We start from the raw sequence: 19,463 nt of genomic DNA, 5'->3' as shown, positions 1-19,463 counted from the left end.
AAAAAATGCATGTCCAGTGACATATCTTTTTCTTTCAGAATCATAGCTGAAAAAGGTCGACTATAAATGAAATAAGAAAGTGATCATATAGCTTTGCACTTAATTCATAACATTGTCTTAATTTATTTATTTCTATTGGTTGAGTTCCATTGCTTAAGACTGCCCTAATTTATTTATTTCTATTGCTATATGTTATTTAGGAGGCGCTTGAAGCTTCACAAGACTTTGTCTTGTCCCAGTCTCAGAGCATAGAGAACACTCCTACCGATCCTAATCGCATGACTAGAGAGCAATGGAGGGAAATTGTTGATGGAGTTTATGGCTCTAAACCAATCAAGAAAGGGAGGGTGCCTTTATCAAGTGCAAAAGTTAGGATAGTCTCCACTAGCAGGAATATACAAAATGACTCGTCCGCGACCTCAAATCGACCAAGTGTGACATCGTACGTCGTGGCTAAAATTGGACAGTATTTAATGGACAATGTTCAACCCTCGATGTTTTTTCAATTTATTCCCATTATTACGCGCGAGCTAGGGGGTGCACAATCGACTTGGGATGTTGTGCAGCGCCTCAGTGATTGTCCATCGTTGAAGGAGATTCTTCCTGAGTCGATATACTTAGAGATCTTTAAGTTGGCGTTTGCCGAGCATGAAGTTCATGGTGGTGGAGAGGTATATATGACGCGACATATATGTATTTATTATTATATTTTTGGTATATATATATCTTATGTGGAGTGATATTCTTTTCAGGTTGGAGGAGGTATTGTAGGGAGCAGCAGTACGATACGACGTTCTAATGCAGACGATGCTGATAACAGGGATGCCGACGATGACGAGGAGTGAGTGAGACTTGTGTTAAGACATATCATGACTTTTGAATTTTACATATATAAAATATATATGTGATTTTATTGCGTAGTGAATGAATATTATTTGAGCATGCGAGATGTATTGTGATTGTGATTATATGACGAGTATTATTCGATATTGTGGATTGACGGATGAAATTGAATGAGTGTTGAATGTGAATGTATATCATGGTTGGTTTTATGATATATTGTGTTTGTTGGAAATTTGATGTAAAAAGACAAAGAAAGAAAATTTGACTTGTATTCTCTCAAAATCGATTACAATTTGGATTCCGATTACAAAAGAGAAGAGAATGGATTTGATTCTCTCCTTTGTTTAAGACTGGGTTCTTCTTGGTAGCGATGGAGTGCTTCCTTCGATTGATCGCGTCGAACTTGCTCTCCGTTGACGATCCGACCGTCCTTCTTCACTGGAATAACTGAAGTGTTTGATGACTTCGGTTTAGAACTCTTGACGAGTGTTGAAGAACTCTGAACGAGTTAAGAACTCTGATAAGAGTTGTTGAAAACCGAATGTCTGGTTTGATGTGATTAACTTGCGTTACAAGCTAATTAAAAACTCTTAACGAGTTTAAGAACTCAGAATGAGTTAAAACTCTAAAACAGAGTTGTTGGAACCGAAAATTCGGTTAATTGCCAAGTGGATGATACCTTTGATGAAAGGATCCTTCGGGATTTGATTAACTGATCGTTGATCAGTTCCTTGATCCCCCGAAGATCTCTTCCTTCCGATTACTCAACTGCCGAGATTTGTTGACCTTGGGTGGTTTTGATCCCCGCTCCCCTCAACTCTTTGCGGTTTTTTATCTCAGAAACCGATTGATCAACCTCTCAACCCGCCAACCCCTTACTCAGTTGAGTAAGTTGGTTATTTATAGGGTGATGTGGAGTGCAACCAACCCCTATTTCCGCTCCTTTGTGGGCGAGAATCCCTCAGAACGTGGGATAAACGGTTATGAGGCCGTTCAGCTTGCGTTTGAACAAGTCAAAACGCCTCAATTGGCGTTCTGGGCTTTAACTCTGCGCCCAAGGTTTGGGACGCAGAGTTAAATCTCTGTTAGGGATTTGAGACGCACGGGCCTCGTGTGTTCTGAACTTGGAAACGCACAGGCTGCTGGTGCGTTGAAATTTAATTCTGCGTTCAGAGTTCGGGACATAGCTGAGTCTGTTGAATAACGCACGTTATGGGTGCGTTTCGTGATTTAACTCTGCGTTCAGAGTTCGATGTCTGTTGATGAACGCACAGATTGTGTGCGTTTGAGAAACGCAGAAATGAATTTCTGCGTTTGGGAGAACTTGTTGGCTTATAACCTCGTCCACTATAACATTACAAAGGCTATTGTTTATTGATCTTTGCCTGTTATAGGATATGAGAGTCGTCAGATTGTAACTCTCACTGTTGGTTGTGAAGGCCACTGAACAGAGTTTTCATCAGCTGTCGGAAGTGTCGTCGAATTGTAACTCTTCTCGATCCGTGTGAAAAGTCTCCTATTTGTCGTTTTCGATCGTCGGCGTGAAAGCTATTTGATTGTAGCTCTCATTGTTGGAGCTTGACGGGAATCAACATCCATAGTGTCTTCTGGACGAATATTTGCCCACAGCTCTCTACCCAGCAACTCACCAGCTAAGTCCAACCTTTTATTTCTCGGAGATGAGGCCGTGTTTATAGCGGTGGCAGAGTTGCGAATGCAGTGATTGGGGAGTCGTCTGATTGTAACTCCTATTGTCAGGACTTGTTTGGATCAGCTATCCATTGTGATTTTTAGACAGCCTACACTCACTTCGATAAACGAAGGAAGAATCATTAAGCCCCCTTCACGATCTGTGATTTGGCGGTCCACGAGTCAAAGCGCTCATGGCACAGGCAAAGTCCCATAAAACAAGAATCGATAAACGATTTTTGTGTTATTTTCCAAGAGAGTTGTAATTTTCTTAAATTTTCATTGTAATTCTCTGTAAACAATTTAAGTTTTAATGGAACCATCAATGAAAATAACTTTCGGCGAAAACAAACTGGCGACCACAGTGGGAGCCAGCGGCCTCGCTGCCGAGGCCGCAGTGTCGCAACCGATCAAGATCGTGATCAATGAAGAGATCGAATATGAATTCGATCAGGCGAAATTTGAGGAGTACCTGTCATCCTCATCATCAAAACCTTCCTCACCTCGTAAGTATAGGAAGTTTTCATCTCCCAAGAAAAATTTCAAGTCTGCAATGCCAATGAAAGCCGCAGGTGAAGGTTCTTACCCGACTGCTGCTAAGGAATCTGCCTGCAACATCTCTGCTCCAAATGACCTCGCACCAGTTAAGGAGTCGTTGAATCATAGCTCACCGGTGTTGACGAAGAGAGCTCGTCAGAGACAGCGCCAGCGCCGTGCTCGACAATTGGCTAAGGCCATGCAACAAACCGACGGGGTCCATTACTATGCGGACCTAGAGTCGAGAAGATAAAAAGTGGTTCAGTTGCCTCAACGGCAAAATAATCATATTTCTGCACAGCTTACGACGGAGGAATGGACCCTCGTCAAAAGGGCTCGTTCAAACCTTAAGGAACGTATATAGAGGCGTCAGGTAAAGGCCGCCCGTGCTCGCGCTCTTCGTCAACAAGCACAAGGAATCAAGAAGGAGATGGTGTCTGAAAAGCCACCAAAGAACCGTAGAGTTTGGATACCAAAGACGCCGCAAACATCCGTTCCGGGCCCGTCTACTACATCACCAGTCCAACCCTGGGTTAGCCCAGATTTATCCAAATTTAAAATCACAATGGCAGATCGCCTCGGTCCTTCGGTTGACGATCGAGACAAAACCCCAGTCAAAGAATAATCAGATCCAGCAAATAAACCCTTAGTGGTTTCTTATACAGGGGGTCGTAAACACCCTCCTGTCAGAATTGCACCAGTTCAGAACGAGAGAATACCAATTCACTCTCGTTTAGGACCTATGAATACTCTACACCCGCAAAGGGGTGGAATTAAAAATTTAACCTTGGATCGCCCAGAGGCGACGACTAGTCGTTCTGTGCATGTTAACAGGGTTCAAAAACAAAAGATGGGTTGCTCAAATCACAATAATGATGAGCTGTACTATCAAAACAATAACTCAAGAAAAAGTGTTGTCCGAGAAGATGAGTCTCACTACTCCTGCGAGAGGCTCATTAAAGCAGTACTGACAGAATATGGTTGCTCTAAAACTAAGTCAACAAGAGTCTCTGTATTTCAAAGACTGTTTACGGAAGCGTCAAGACCCAAAATAAGGCGTTTTAACAAGAAGAAACCTGCCATTCGGCGAGATGAATTCCCTGAGGTCACTATTAACATGACCGGCAGAGGAAAGCAACTATTAGTTAACCCTGACCCTGATTTCTCTTCAGAAGGGAGAGTTGAGTGGGGTCTATCTCAAAGAATGTCGCGGTTACAAAGAAGAGCCAACCGACGTCGAGACTACAAGAAAATGCACGAGGGGTTATCTTCAGATGAGGAACTGTCAGATACTTGTTCCGCCGTTGCATCGGACGATACCACGTCCAGTGTTGGACGAGCCAGAGAATCTTTTGCAATCACGCCAGATCAATTGGCTCAAATACTGCAGGAAGCGTTAGCTAAACAACGCGAGGAAATTAGAGCCGAAATCAAAACCGAAATGGAGTTGACCATGCAACATATGTGAGATTTGCAGGCTCAGCAACATCAACCGGAATCGAGCCAAAAGGCAGAATCCAACCAGCGTAATGTTATACCTGTACGTATAGCTGAGATGGATAATGAAGAAGATGAGACTATTTTTGCTGATCATCCTCTGGATAAAGATAATTCCGGAAGTGGACCGACCAAATCATCCACTCAACCTCCTCAAATTTACTTAAAGAAGAGTGAGGAAGAAGACAAGAAGATGCAAGATCTTGAGATCAAGGTCAATACTCTGATGATGGCCCAAGAAGTGAAGAAAACGGGCATTCCATACCCGTACTCGAGGGAGTGGGATCTGATTCCTTATCCTCCAAAATTTAATTTGATTAACTTTACTCATTTTGATAGCAGGGGTTCACCCACTCAGCACTTGATCTATTTCAAATCACATCTTGGCGCAATATCCGGAAACGAGGCCTTGATGGTCCGGTCATTCGTAGGAACCCTCCGTGGGCCTGCCTTCGATTGGTACCGACGCCTCAAACCCGGGAGTATCACTAGCTGGGAAGATATGGAAGGATTATTCCTTACCAATTTCTTTGACGACGACACCGAGGTCTCTATTGGCACTTTGTTGGACGAGAAGCAGATAAATGGGGAGTCGGTTGATGTCTTCGTCAAACGATTCCGGAACAAAGCGATAAACTATCGAGATCCACTCACAGAAGAGTTTATCCTACAGACATGTCACAATAACTTGTCGCTGGATGTATTAGAGGTAATGGGAGTTGTGCCTTCTAAAACTTGGAAGGAATTGAAAGTGAGAGGTGAACAAGCCGAGCGTTTTCTTAAGAGAAAGAAGTTAGAAAGAGGACTGCCACAAGATAATCCTTAAAAACAGAACTTTAACTCTCGAGGCAGAGGAAGAGGGTCCGGGGCTGCTGTTGACGCACATCAAACATCACAACAGCCACAACAACAACCACAACAGTCATCTTTCCAATTGGCGCCGAATCAGAATCAACAACCTCCGAAGCAGTTTAAGGCCTCAGAGCCTAAATTCCCGAAGGAGTACTCTTTTAAGGATGATGAAGTTCCGGTCATCTTCAAATACCTGCTGGATAACAACAAGATCAAGCTTCCACCGGTCACAAACCAAGAAGAAGCGAAGAAAACGAATGATCCGAAGTATTGTGCATATCACTGAAGGGTCCACCATCCCACTAAGGCGTGTTATGTCTTGAAAGACAAAATACAAACCTTAATCGATGTTGGAATCGTAACACCGAAACCAAAGGAGAAGAAAGTAGGTGCGAATGCAGTGTCTATCAGCTTCGGATCGGTTCCTTTATCCTGGTTTCAAACCGAACCAGTATCAAAGGTCAAGATGCAGACCATCAATGATGACCCTCATGGACAGCGCCAAAAGGGGCTTGTATCTCACATAACCCCCAACGGCGAAATCCTTTGGGTTCATCCGGATTTGCTTGAAGACGAACAGTGGACGACATCCACGTCAAAGAAGAAATCAAATGGCAAGGGAAAAGAGAAGTCCTGTTACGGAGCCTCGGCAATTCCTAAGAAGAATGACGAAGAGATTCCAGCTTTACCGCTTTCTGAAGAAGAGCAAGAATCTTTCGCTACAAGAGGTGGGAATGAATACCATTATAAATATTCTGAAACCTCTAATCCAAATGCTAAAACTCTTACGGAGCTGGGGGTAGTTGCAACTCCTCCTGTAGCTGCTGGGAAGCCGCAACAATCGGTTAAGCAAAAAGAGAAGGAACCCCAACACAAAGAAGTTCAATTTCCGAAGCAGTCTCGTTTTAACCGACCGATTGGACGAGACAAACCGGAAAGCTCTAACGCTCCATACCGTTTCGACGTCATGGCTCAATTAGCTAATATCCCAGCAAGAATCACGCTGTACGAATTACTACGTCTTTCTAAGGATACCAGAGAAGCTTTACAAGAAGCCTTGGCTGGTTCCGAAGTATTCCTCACTCAAATTAAGCCAACTCCTGAAGAGCCAGAATCGTCAATTCAACACTGCAACTTGGCAGCCACAAAGTTTCCTTGCATTGCTTTCACGAAAGAAGATATGCAAGTCAGGAATTCAAAGCATGACAGACATTTATATTTTACTGGATATATCGGTTCGAGTGTTGTCAACCGGATCCAAGTTGATCTGGGTTCCGCTATTAGCATCATGCCACTTCGGTTGATGTATCACCTCGGAATTCCCGCCAGTAAGCTAGCCTCTACGGGAACTGTCATCTACGGATTCAATACTAGTGGATCAAGACCGTTGGGAAAAATTCGGGTGAAGTGTCAGCTCGGAGACTTGAAGTCTGAAGTCACCTGCTATGTAATCGATGCAGAGACTTCCTATAATTTACTGTTGGGTCGCCCATGGATCCACAGTAATCTTACAGTTCCCTCTACCCTCCATCAGTGTCTGAAATATGTCGACACTAATGATGAGGTCAAGATGGTGGTCGCGGATAAGCAATCATTCAAGGGGTTAGAAAACTACTTTACTGACTCCCTTCTTTATGGTGCTGAATCCGATACTGAACCATCGGCCCATGGTACGGACAGCGGAGAAGAAGCTGATACCGAAGCTGGGCTCGATTATAGTGAAGGTCTTGTGCTAAATGGCATTGAACCTATTGTAATCGGTCTTGACGGTGGTAATTCGTCGGATAAAAGTTATAACTGGCAGCTTGCCGATGAAATAATAAATGATGATTTAGAGTACTCGCGTTGTCTCGATAATGTAATGAAGGAATTGTATGACGACCCTAGTCTACATATGCCACTTCGTTCGTCTTGCACGACGACGAAATATATCCGAAGTTTAGACAGAACAACTATACTCCTACCCACAAAGACAGGGGGTGAAAAAGAAATAGTTTTCGGGAAAGGGGAACCGTCCCCTACCCCGAATCTTTTCTTAGATACTAATTCGGATGACGAAGCACCCGTGTGACATTTTTCTCGGTACAGTTCGCAAGCGAATGGTTACATGACGAGCCAAGGTTACGACCTCTCGCTCGGTGAAGGTCTTCATTTTGGTCAAGGCGTCAGGGTTCCACCCCGTCCTGCCTATGTACCAAAAGGGAGACCTGACAATTATTAGAGCTATAAAAGGGGTCTAGGTTATGTTTCATCCTCTGATGATGGAGATTGCCAGCAGATCATTAGTCAGCTAATAAGCAAAAGCGGGTATTCATCCGATGCGTCAACTTGGGATTCTGACGTGAGCATTGAGGAAAGATTCAAAACCCTAATGTTGAACATGACAACGGTTGATCCTTCAACAACAGAAGGAGACGATCAGTTTCCCACTTGGGAAGATCCCTGGATACATTACATGAATATCCAATACGGTGATAGATTTGAGCAAAGAGAGCCTCCTACTGAGGATAAAGTAGTCCAGGTTAATATGGGTGATGAAAGTAATCCGAAACCTATATTTATTAGTGGTGATCTTCCACCGGATGAGAAAGAGGAACTAATCGCTCTCATTCGAGAGTATATCAACTTGTTCGCCTGGAATTACGAAGATATGCCGGGACTCGATCCAGATGTAGCAATGCACAGCCTTAACATTAAACCGGATGTTAAACCTGTCAAACAACAACAAAGATGGTTTTGTCCGCAGATTATGGAGGCAATAGAAGCTGAAGTCAAGAAACTAATTGATTCGGGTTTTGTCAGAGAAGAACATCCTGAATGGTTGGCCAATATCGTTCCAGTTCTTAAAAAGAACGGAAAGATCAGAATCTGTATTGACTTTAGAGATCTAAATACAGCATGTCCTAAAGATGACTTTCCTCTACCAATTACAGATGTCATTATTGACAACACATGCGGGTTCGAGAGAATGTCGTTTATGGATGGATTTTCGGGGTACAATCAGATCAAAATGCACCCGGATGATGAAAAGCATACGGCATTCAGAACACCCCTTGGTGTCTTCTGTTACACTGTTATGCCTTTTGGTTTGAAGAACGTTGGTGCTACGTACCAACGTGTGATGACGAAGATCTTTCAAGAACACCTTCGGAAGACAGTCGAATGCTACGTTGATGACCTGGTCATTAAGAGCCGTGATAAAAATGATCACATTAACGATCTGAAGACGATGTTCAAACTTATGACGACTCATCAGTTAAAGATGAACACAACTAAGTCCTTCCTTGGAATGTCCAACGGTAAACTTCTTGGATTTATCATCACCACAAAAGGTATTCATATCGATCATGATAAGGTTAAGGCGATACATGAATTATAACCTCCGAGGAATCTTAAAGAACTCAGAGGGTTGCAAGGTCGATTGGCATATATCCGTCGGTTTATATCAAATCTGTCTGGAAAATGTCAACCGTTCTCTAAACTCGCGAAGAAAGGCGTATCGTTCGTTTGGGATGAAGCATGCCAAAAGGCATTCGAAGATATCAAGAAATATCTGGCGAATCCACCTATTCTCGTTGCACCGAAATCAGGCAGACCGTTTTTTATTTATGTCAAAGCGACGAGCCATTCGTTAAGTGCATTACTCGCACAAGACAACGATAACGGTCACGAATAAGCTGTATATTATCCGAGTCGCACACTGGTTGGAGCTGAATCTCGTTATCCAATGATCGAGAAAGAATGCCTCGCACTGGTGTTCACAATCCAGAAAATGCGACATTATCTAGTTGGACAAACAATTTATGTCATTTCCAACATAAACCCAATCCGGGTATTCATGACCCAACCGGCCTCCATGAATTGGCGTTTAGCCAGATGGGCTCTACTATTATCGCAATATGATCTGTACTTCAAGAAACAAAAATCTGTTAAAGGACGAGCTATTTGCGATCTTTTGGCGGAAAATCCTACGAAAGATGTAGTGGAGTTGTACGACGATCTGCCGGACGAAACTCACGAAGTTAATACCACCTCACATCAACGAGTGTGGCAATTATACTTTGATGGGGCTTTCCGAGCAACCAACGTGGTAAGCGCGCCCGGATGTTCTAAAATCTCCTCTGGAGTGGGGGTCGTTTTAGTTTCCCCGGAAAAGCATGTCTTACCTAGATCATACTCGTTGACCGAACCATGCTCTAATAATGTAGCCGAGTACAATGCGTTGATAATTGGACTCAATTTCGCCAAAGAGCTGGGGGTCGAATACCTTGAAGCTTTTGGAGATTCTCAATTGGTAGTTAATCAGATTCGAGGAGAGTATGAAGTCAGAAATCGAGACCTGATTCCATACCACCAGGTGGCCATTGAGATGGCAAACTCGTTTGAAGAATTTTTTATCGAGTACATTCCGCGTCTCCAAAATACATACGCAGACGCATTGGCGGTATTGTCGGTATCTCTGGCTCAGCCTCCCGAGACAGAACAATTAATTACAGTGAGAACTCACCAACTTATTGTTCCTATCTACGATTCAGTTGCCAAAGAAGTATATTCAACAGGAGTTGAACCCGAAGTTCAAGATTGGCGTTTCCCTATTATTGATTATGTCCTACACGGTATCTTACCTGAAGATGTGAAAGAAAGGGATTCGATTCGGCGGAGAGCACCGAGATTTTACTACAACGCTGAATCACAAATGTTGTACCGACGGTCGTACGACGGTCTATTACTCCGTTGTCTATCCAATAAGGAAGCAGAACAAGCACTCAAAGAGGCGCATGATGGGACATGCAGTGCACATCAACCTGGTCCTAAACTCTGCGACCGACTTAGGAGAATTAGATATTATTGGCCAACTATGGTAAAGGATGCAGTTGACTACGCCCGACGATGTCAAGTATGTCAATTACATGCAAATTATATGCACCAGCCCCCTGAATATCTACATCCTTCAGCAACATCGTGGCCGTTTGAGACCTGGGGAATGGATATTGTTGGTCCTATAAATCCCCCGTCAGTCAAAGGTGATCGGTTCATCCTAACAATTACCGACTACTTCTCCAAATGGGCTGAAGCGATTTCGCTCAGAGAAGTTAAAACGAGTAACGTCATTGCATTCATCAAACACCATATCATCTACCGGCATGGTGTCCCAAGACGAATCATACATGACAACGGTCCTCAATTCGTCAGCAACGCCTTCATCGGATTTTGCGAGAAGTTCAAAATTCAGAATATTTCGTCGACAGCTTACAATCCCACATCAAATGGATTGCCTGAAGCCTTCAATAAAACAATCATAAAGCTCTTGTCAAAACTCGTGAAAACTAATAAACGAGATTGGGATGACAAGTTTGGCGCGGCTCTATGGGCTTATCGTACCACGGTACGTACACCGACGGGAGCGACCCCATATTCGCTGGTATACGGATGTGAAGCCATTCTTCTATTGGAAATACAAATTCCATCTCTTCGGATTGCTCTCGCAACACAGATGACAACCGAAGAACAACATCAGAAACGTCTCGAAGAACTCGAGATGCTCGACGAAAGGCGCTTAGAAGCTCAACAGCATATTGAGTTCTACCAAGCCAGAATTTCTCGAGCTTTCGACAAAAAGGTTCGACAACGGAGTTTTAAAGAAGGAGATTTGGTCCTAGCTGAAAGACGGCCTATGATCCTTAACTCCAAGAAGAAAGGAAAATTTAAACCCAAATAGGAAGGATCGTTTGTAATAGAAACAGTCTATTCAAACGGTACTTACCGCCTGATTACTCAGGATGGCAGTAAATTAATGATGCCAATAAATAGGAAGTTCCTAAAAAAATATTATCCGTAATACGTTCAGGATAACCTATGCAAAACGGGAAGTTCCTAAAGAATCCTGTATAGGATATTTCGGGATAACCGGAGATCAGTTAATTGTTCTAAATATGAAACTGATCTCCCAAATAATATGTTTTTGATTATCATAAAGTTCTTTTATAGCTTTTATTGAGATGAGATTCAAATCTGTAAACAGTTAATCTTTCCTCACAAAACCCTTCACCGATCAAATCGATCGACGAAGGGTACATCAAAATCTGTCATGGATTAAAATCATTTAAACTCCCAATGCTCACTTCGTCAAACCTTTAAACAGTTAGGACCAAAACCAAAATCCCCTCTCGATTCCTTTTATGAACGAGAGGTCCACAAATCGAGCGATCAAACCTTCCTACAGTTAGGATCGTCTCAAAACTCTCACTTGGTCAAACCTTACTACAGTTAGGACCACAACCAAAATCTCCTTTCAATTCATTTTGGATGGAATATAAAATTATTCCTATCCGATTCTAGGGTTTATCTCTACCAACAAACAAGAGATTGAAAGATAAAATACTCAATTCTTTCTTTATATTATCGGGTTCGTTATCCTATATAGGAAACACAACCTATTTACATTTTAAAATCCATGTCGTTCATGCATGGGGGACGTTATCTCAATCCCTTATTAGAGATAAGCCTACATCTAACACATGTAGCCTACATATTCAATATTGTAGTTCAAAGTCTAAAAGAGTTCAATTCTTTTAGCCCAACGTTATATGTGAAACAGACTTAGATAATTCGTATACTAGCCCGACTCAAACGGTAGTCGGTAAAGGCATATCAAACCCATTTATGGCTGAGGATTTGCCAAAAATCCTATAAGTATTATGGTTATTTATTCTAAAACAATAATGAATAATCATAATAAAATCTCAATGAGCAAAAGGATTCAATATATTGATCAAGAGTGTTCAAACAAAGCTACAAAAATATATGTTCTCCAATTACAAGAGCTTATATTGACGAATCTGATCTTCAAGCTGCGAAAGCTCTAACGCATGAGCCTGTTCAAGCTTAGCTGCCAATTTAATTTTGAAAGCTTCTTCGTCAACACTTTGAAGCTCGGCAACCTCTTGTTCCTTTTCGGCAAGTATTTTATCCTGAAGATTCAGTTGCTGAAACAAGTATTCTTCAGCTTGAGTTACCTTCGTCAACTCAGACTCTAAAATTTCATGAGCATCCTTGGCATTTACAAGTTGCTCTTCTAAGCGAGCTATTTTCGCTCGACTCGACTCTAAGTCCCGGCGCAGGTTAACCTTGGCTTGTGTTCTCCTGCCAACAATCACCCTAAGTTGATTACTGCGGGCTCTTAGCTTTTGGAGTTCGAGGTTAGCTAATTTTTGAGAATTGCGCCACGCTTGCAACTTGGAGTCCATGTGAGAAGCAATATAGGAAGGTACGCTTTTGGTGCGAAGAGCCTTCAGATGTTCAACATGTTGCTTCAAGTCAACCAAATAAACGTCGATCGAATCGGCTAGCTCGTTATATCCTTCCTCTCTGATTCCTGACATATAGCGATCAAGAGGTTTCTTAAAATTCTCAAAATATGATCCTTTGAAGAGAATGCGATCAACCATAGTGTTTAAAAAGGAGATGAAGTCTTGGAGATCAGAGCAAATGACAGCCTTATCCGGGTCCTCGTCTGCCAATAAAGCTTGGATATGATCTGACAATGATGAAGAAGGAGCTGCGATGAGAACAAATAAGTCAGTACAAAACAGATATGTGCATGCATAACAACGAACGAAAGTATACCAAGCTTAATAAAAAATTCCATGACTTGGTTACCTTGACTTGTCGATGCCGGAGTGGGCTCTACAACCATTGAAGTTGGTTCAGGAATGATACTTGTTGATGTGCCCGCTACATCAGATGATTTTTCAACTAAAACCTCAGAAAACTTCGGGTCCAAGTTAAGAGGCTCCTTGGGAGAATATTCTGCAAACAAAAGAATCGCAATGCAGTATGAATGCGCAACCGGTACAATCAGACAAAGTTTAAAATCAAATGATGATAAAAACTCACCAACTCTAGTCATGACATCCCGCCGACGCTACCCGACTTCTTCCAGTCTGGTCCGCTTATTGTTGCGACAGGGACTAAGTTGGGCTGCGTGAGTGACATAACTCTCTAAATCATTACATGTCGCGTCATCTAGGGATTCAAAATTGACTAAAATCTTTGGCCGCTTAGTTAGGGTGAGATTCGAGAATTGTATGATTCGCAAATCAACCTCAGTTCCCGCCCAGACAAGCAGATCCACGACCCTCAAAGTTGATCAGAAGTTCCGGTGATTATTAGTTGCATCAAGTTCCGGTAACTGGGTCCTATAATCTCTCATGATTAATCAAGTTTAATATATATATATATATATATACTATATATTATATTATATATACTATATATATATATATAATATATACTATATATATATACTATATATATATATACTATATATATATATATATACAGAGTTTACAGAACGAAGGCCTTACTCTCAGAAGGACCCGCTTCTGTTAAACCAACTCCAACAGTTGATTCGATGGCTGTATCAGAAGCTGTAAGGACCGTGAAGTTTTAATACTAGTTAAAATAATTTTTTAGTATTTTAAATATTTAATTATGATTTTTTAAAAGAGTATTTGTATTTTTCTTAATTTCCTATAATTTTCTACGATTTAAAAACCAAAATTATATTTATTTAAATGGTTTTAATATTTATAAATTTATTTTGTGCAGTAAAAATTTCTAGAATAACTTTGTTGTGTTGTCGGTACTATTACATAATATTTTAAATGATATATTGTATTATTAATATTATTACAAATTATTTCATATAATACATAGTATTATTAATTACGTGTTTTTGGTATAATTTATTGTATTATTTTTATTGTTACATATTATCTTTCGTATTAGTATAACTAGTACGTTTTACTATGTACGTAATTGTCTCATAATTATTTAATTTTAAATTTAAGTAGAAATATTTTTATTATTAATTATTCTTGTTTAATTATACAATATGAGTATTTTTCAACTATTTCGTATCAAATATTGTATTAGCTCAACATGTACGTTTTTAATTGTAGATGATTATTATGTAATTAGTTTAATTTTTAAGTACTCAAAAGTATTTATTTTAATTATTTTAACCTAAACCCTAACCCTAATTACAATTATATATATATATATATATATATATGTATATGTTTTTCGTTTTCCCTCTACTGTTCATCATCCACGCCGCCTCCTTCTTCTTCTCCCTCTCTCTTTCAACCCGCGAACCCACCACCTCACACCCAGCAACCCGAAACCGCCGCCGCTCGCCCACCAGACCTCCGACCACCGCCCTCGTCGACCGCCTGAGCGCCGCCCGTGGATCCGCCTGCACCACCGCCAAAGCCAGCGCCACCTCCAACAGCCGCACCTCCATCTTCACCACCACCTCTCGCCGCCCTGTTCGCCGCCCCGCCAACGACCAGCAGCCACACCCGAACCCAGCCTCTCCGCCTCCAGCAGCACCGCCTGTTCCTCCTCCGACCAGCCTCCCTGTCCGCCGCCCCCACGAGCTCTCGCCGCCCCACTGCAGCGACGCCCCGCCTCCTCCTCCTCTACTCCTCAGATCCACCCGCGCCGAACCACCACAGCAGCCCCGGAGCCGCGTCGCCGCCTCACGCTCAAACCCCGAGCTTCCGTCAACGCCACCGTGCCGTGCTCAGTCCCAGTCCGCCCCCTCGTCGTCGACGAGTGTCGCCGAGATCCCCGTGCCATCAGAGTCGATACGTTCGACGTACCCGAGGCAAGATCCCGTTACTCAGCTTGTCGATCTTTATGTTTTCAAATCTATTATGAGTTGTCTGTGTAGATTAGTTTGTAATATAATTACCTATGTGGATTGTTTGATGAAGAATATTAAAATATATTATAGTAATCAGATTCGACCCGCACCGTCAGCGTCGATCCGTTCGACACAACCCGAGGCAAGATCCCTCTCCTCAAGTTGGTTTTTATTCATTAAGATTTTAGATCTGTTGCTTGTACTTTAATAATTATTTCTTTTATTATTAATATGCATAGATTAGACTGCGATATTCTGCATGGGATGTTAATGAATGATATTAATTACTGCTATATTCGTGAAGAGATGAGTACGATATGTATTTTGAGCCGTATGTGATGAAAGTATATTTTGACAATGAGGTTATGATTCATTATGAGAAGTGTTTGGAAGAAAGAATATTTTTAAGGATTATTTTGAATTAATTATAGTAATAAATAAATTAAAAGAGTTATTTTGGAATAAGGATTATTTTGAATTATTAAGAAATAATTTTAAAAGATTTTATTTTGAAAAAAGATTATTTTTGGAATTAATTATGATTGTATTTTTGATGGTTGCGGACTGTGGCATTTTATGTGTATAATCCATGCTAATAGTAGTTTAATTTTGTACTAAATCTTAGTAGTTATTCATGCTTCTAATCATGATTCAGAACACTAATAATAGTAGTTGTTCACGATTTTTGTTCATGATTTATGATACTGTTATATAGTATTTATTGCATTTAATTGAGACTCACGAGAAATACATTATTATAGTTATTTGTGTAAGATGAGTAAGAACAGAGGTTGTGTGTTGTAGGCTTGGAAATACAGTGAGGTTGTGAAGGGAAGTCTTGGTACATGTAATTAGATGTGACTGTTTATGTATCCTTTAGGGTCGCTCCAGTGAACCGATACGCACTGGGACAGTTTGTTAGGCCAGTGAACCGATACGCACTGGGACAGTTTGTTAGGCCAGTGAACCGATACGCACTGGGTCAGTTTGTTAGGCCAGTGAACCGATACGCACTGGGTCAGTTTGTTAGGCCAGTGAACCGATACGCACTGGGTTAGTCTGTTGAACCAGTGAACCGATACGCACTGGGTTAGTCTGTTGGGCCAGTGAACCGATACGCACTGGGGTTAGACGGTGAACCGATACGCACTGGGTTAGTCTGTTGGGCCAGTGAACCGATACGCACTGGGGTTAGACGGTTGGATCAGTGAATTGTTATAGAATGGCTAGTTACATGAATTGTTACTTGGATGAGTTTGGATTCTTGTGAGATATAGGCCAGTTCTGTTTTTTTTTCATACCCAGATCGGGATTAATATTTAATTATCTATAATTTGAGACATATGGTATATACATGAGGGTTTCCTTGTTTGGATTATTTCGCTCGATGTACTACGTTTCGAATTGTAGATTTTTAAGTATTAATTCCATCTAGTGTATGCCCTTGTGACTTGGATGATTAGACTGATCGCTAGCTGCGTGTTTTTGTTACCTGAATGATTTACGGATTCTTATGATTATCATATGGATTGCATGTTGATTTTGTTAGATTACCAGTTGCACGTTCTTTTGTTATTTCGGTTTTCGTATCGTTTTCCGCTTGTGTTTTTCGATCGTTCTATTTTCTTTGTGGGGTCGGGTCTTGCTGTGCGCCATGCACCTGACGTACACCTGTTTTCTCTGGTGTACGTCAGACTTAGAAGAAGAACATGTTCAACAGGAACCAGAGGATTCTCAGCAGGAGTGACATGTAGACGGAGCAAAAGAAGGAGTCGAAGCCTATTCTTTTCATTATTAGCTGATGGTTCTAGTTATTTTGTAGTTCTTTCCATTTCGCTTGATCAGTGTATTTTATCTCTCTAGTATTTCATTTGTTCAATTTGTATAAGGGCATGTTGACCCGAATATTATGTTTCAGATGTTATTCCATTTGATGATATGTCTATTTTTATTCTGGGTTGTCTTTATATTCTTGCTATGTGTGATTGGGGACCTGTGCCTTTGCATTGTATCTATTTCTAGACGCTTAGCGTATTGGATTGAGAAGAAAAGAAAAAAATAATAATAATACTGTATATTTCTTCTCAATCTAATACGTCGCGGGCTTGTTCACGTTCCGGTTCCCGGGTATTTTGGGAAGCGGGGCGTGACAGAAGCTTTCCCCGATAATAAATCGGAGATATACTGATGGTCACCATCTAAGAGATCGAGATCGAGGTTATGCTCGTTGAAATCCTCAACCTCTGTTATATACTGATGGTCACCATCTAAGAGATCGAGATCGAGGTTATGCTCGTTGAAATCCTCAACCTCTGTTACGTGGGCGGCTTCCCCTCCAACAGATTCTTTCATTATGGCGTCTACAGAATGTGTTGAGTCATAAATAACATATAAATTTAGACGAATGTGCTCGAAAACGAAGATTAATTTTACATTTGTCGACCGGGACGGATTCGAGAGCTCCACTACCTGCACCCGCTTCTTTTAGTTTGACTAAAAGGAGACAAAGCGCACAAGTCATTAGAGGAGGCACACGGTTCGACTCATTCATTTCTCAAAATTGCATTCCGAATGGGGAAAGATCAGTACCTGTGTCTGAAACCGGTGGATCGATGTCAGAAGTTGGTGGGACACCAGCTGTTTTGTCTCTCAGAGCATCCTGCATTTGTTGGACAAAGCTGGGATCCTCATCCTCCATACCGCCGGGAGAAGTAGCTTCAACTCGATATTCTCCCTCTTCTTGATTCCCTACAGAAGTCGAGTATGGAGTAAGTTCGAGCGTTAAGAAGTTTGAGAGTAATAAAGACGAATTGTTACCTTGTTCATCTGAAGAAGCGCTGCAAGAAGATGTCTCCTCTAAAGCAGGAAGACGAACGCGTGGCTTAGAGACAGCCTTCTTCCGTCTTTTTAATGGAAGATGTCTCCTCTAAAGCAGGAAGACGAACGCGTGGCTTAGAGACAGCCTTCTTCCGTCTTTTTAATGGACGCACCTCATCCTGAACTCCAGATCCTTACGCGTGGCTTAGAGACAGCCTTCTTCCGTCTTTTTAATGGACGCACCTCATCCTGAACTCCAGATCCTTTGTGACGATGCTTGGTGCGCAATTCAGCTCCGGAAAGGGCTTGAGCTTGAACTTGAGTGGAAGATTGTGATCTTTGCCAACGAATAAGAGGCACTGTATCTTCTTCATCCTCTTCATCCCCACTGAGAACCTCTACCGTCATCCGATTAGGATAAGTCATGACAACTCTCTCTCTCCTTCTTTCGGAGCATCTTGCGGTTGGGCAGGAACGACGGGAGGTTTTACAAGTCCTCTTTCAAAGAAAGAATCGGGGAGACCAGCTGCTTCCTCAGAGCTTGAACTAGTTTCACCCGCCCTCTCAGAAGTTTCGGTTTCCTCACTATCAAATTCATCTTCACTATCAGTTGGGCGACCTCGGGGTGATAACATAGTGTCATGGGTTGCCTCTGTTGCACGCCGCGGGGCTGTCTCTTCTTCGGAGTCTGATATCCGCCTATTCCGAGTGACAATATTGGCAGCTATCAGCCACTTACAATAGAGAAAGGTCATCCGTAGGGATGGCACCTCCAAAGGGAGATCGAACTCAGCGTTTGTGCAACCGGCAATGCTCCAAAACCAAGCCCTCGCCCATTGTACGTACCAGAGAATCGAGGGAAGCAGGGGAAGAATTCCCAACATTTGTGAATTTTGAATTGCCTTGTTATGTCCGCCCATGAATGACCCACTTGCAACCCTCAAGAGTCTGTAACAGAGGAAGGCTGGGATCCACCGTCTCAGGAGCCTCCATTAAATCTGGCCGGTGAAGTACCAACCAGGTCATCAGATAAGTATAAGGTAGTTCCAGCTTCGGAGCGGATATGCTAGCAGAGGGTTTCTTTTTCTCTTGAGTGAACACGGAGATTAATTACCGTAATCCACTGTGAATATCAGCCACCATGGCGGGAAGCAAGGATAATTTGCGACCTGTAGCCAACTGGACGGCTGGATACAACACTTCCATTGGCATAGCGTCAGAGGATTGATGGGGAACTACACACCTTTTCAACCATAAGGCTAGAAAACCGGCCAACAGAGTGGTGGGATGAATCGGAACACCAGCTTGTCACAGATAAGAACAGAATTTAGTACCATGCGGAAATCCGTCTTCTGAGTGAGAGGTGTAAGATTGTGCGTTCGTTTTCTCTAACAGCTGGTTGATTTCATTCGGAGATAAAGGAGATAACCCGCACACTTCTTCTGAACGATTATCAAGGTTCTTGAACAGATAATCGGCGAATTGTTTCAAGCTAATCTGAGGAGACCTCTTCTTG

General features: G+C 42.0%; 1 protein-coding gene across 1 annotated transcript; it reads left to right on the top strand.

Annotated features, from left to right (window-relative positions):
* On the top strand, window positions 205-941 carry LOC109839554. The gene is made up of 2 exons (XM_020408031.1): window positions 205-671; window positions 753-941. The coding sequence occupies exons 1-2, from the start codon at window positions 279-281 to the stop codon at window positions 843-845; spliced, it is 486 nt and encodes a 161-aa protein (XP_020263620.1). The 5' UTR covers window positions 205-278; the 3' UTR covers window positions 846-941.

This window comes from Asparagus officinalis, chromosome 4 (genome assembly GCF_001876935.1).
Source record: "Asparagus officinalis chromosome 4, Aspof.V1, whole genome shotgun sequence".
Taxonomy (NCBI): domain Eukaryota; kingdom Viridiplantae; phylum Streptophyta; class Magnoliopsida; order Asparagales; family Asparagaceae; genus Asparagus; species Asparagus officinalis.
Note: the sequence above shows the minus strand (reverse complement) of the source record. Positions and strands in the feature narration are given on the sequence as shown.

Bases quoted from the DNA above. Each gene is read 5' to 3' on its own strand.
- LOC109839554 (XM_020408031.1), top strand. From the start codon at position 279: ATGACTAGAGAGCAATGGAGGGAAATTGTTGATGGAGTTTATGGCTCT. The intron at 672-752 runs GTATATATGACG...TATTCTTTTCAG, and splicing joins AAGTTCATGGTGGTGGAGAG to GTTGGAGGAGGTATTGTAGG.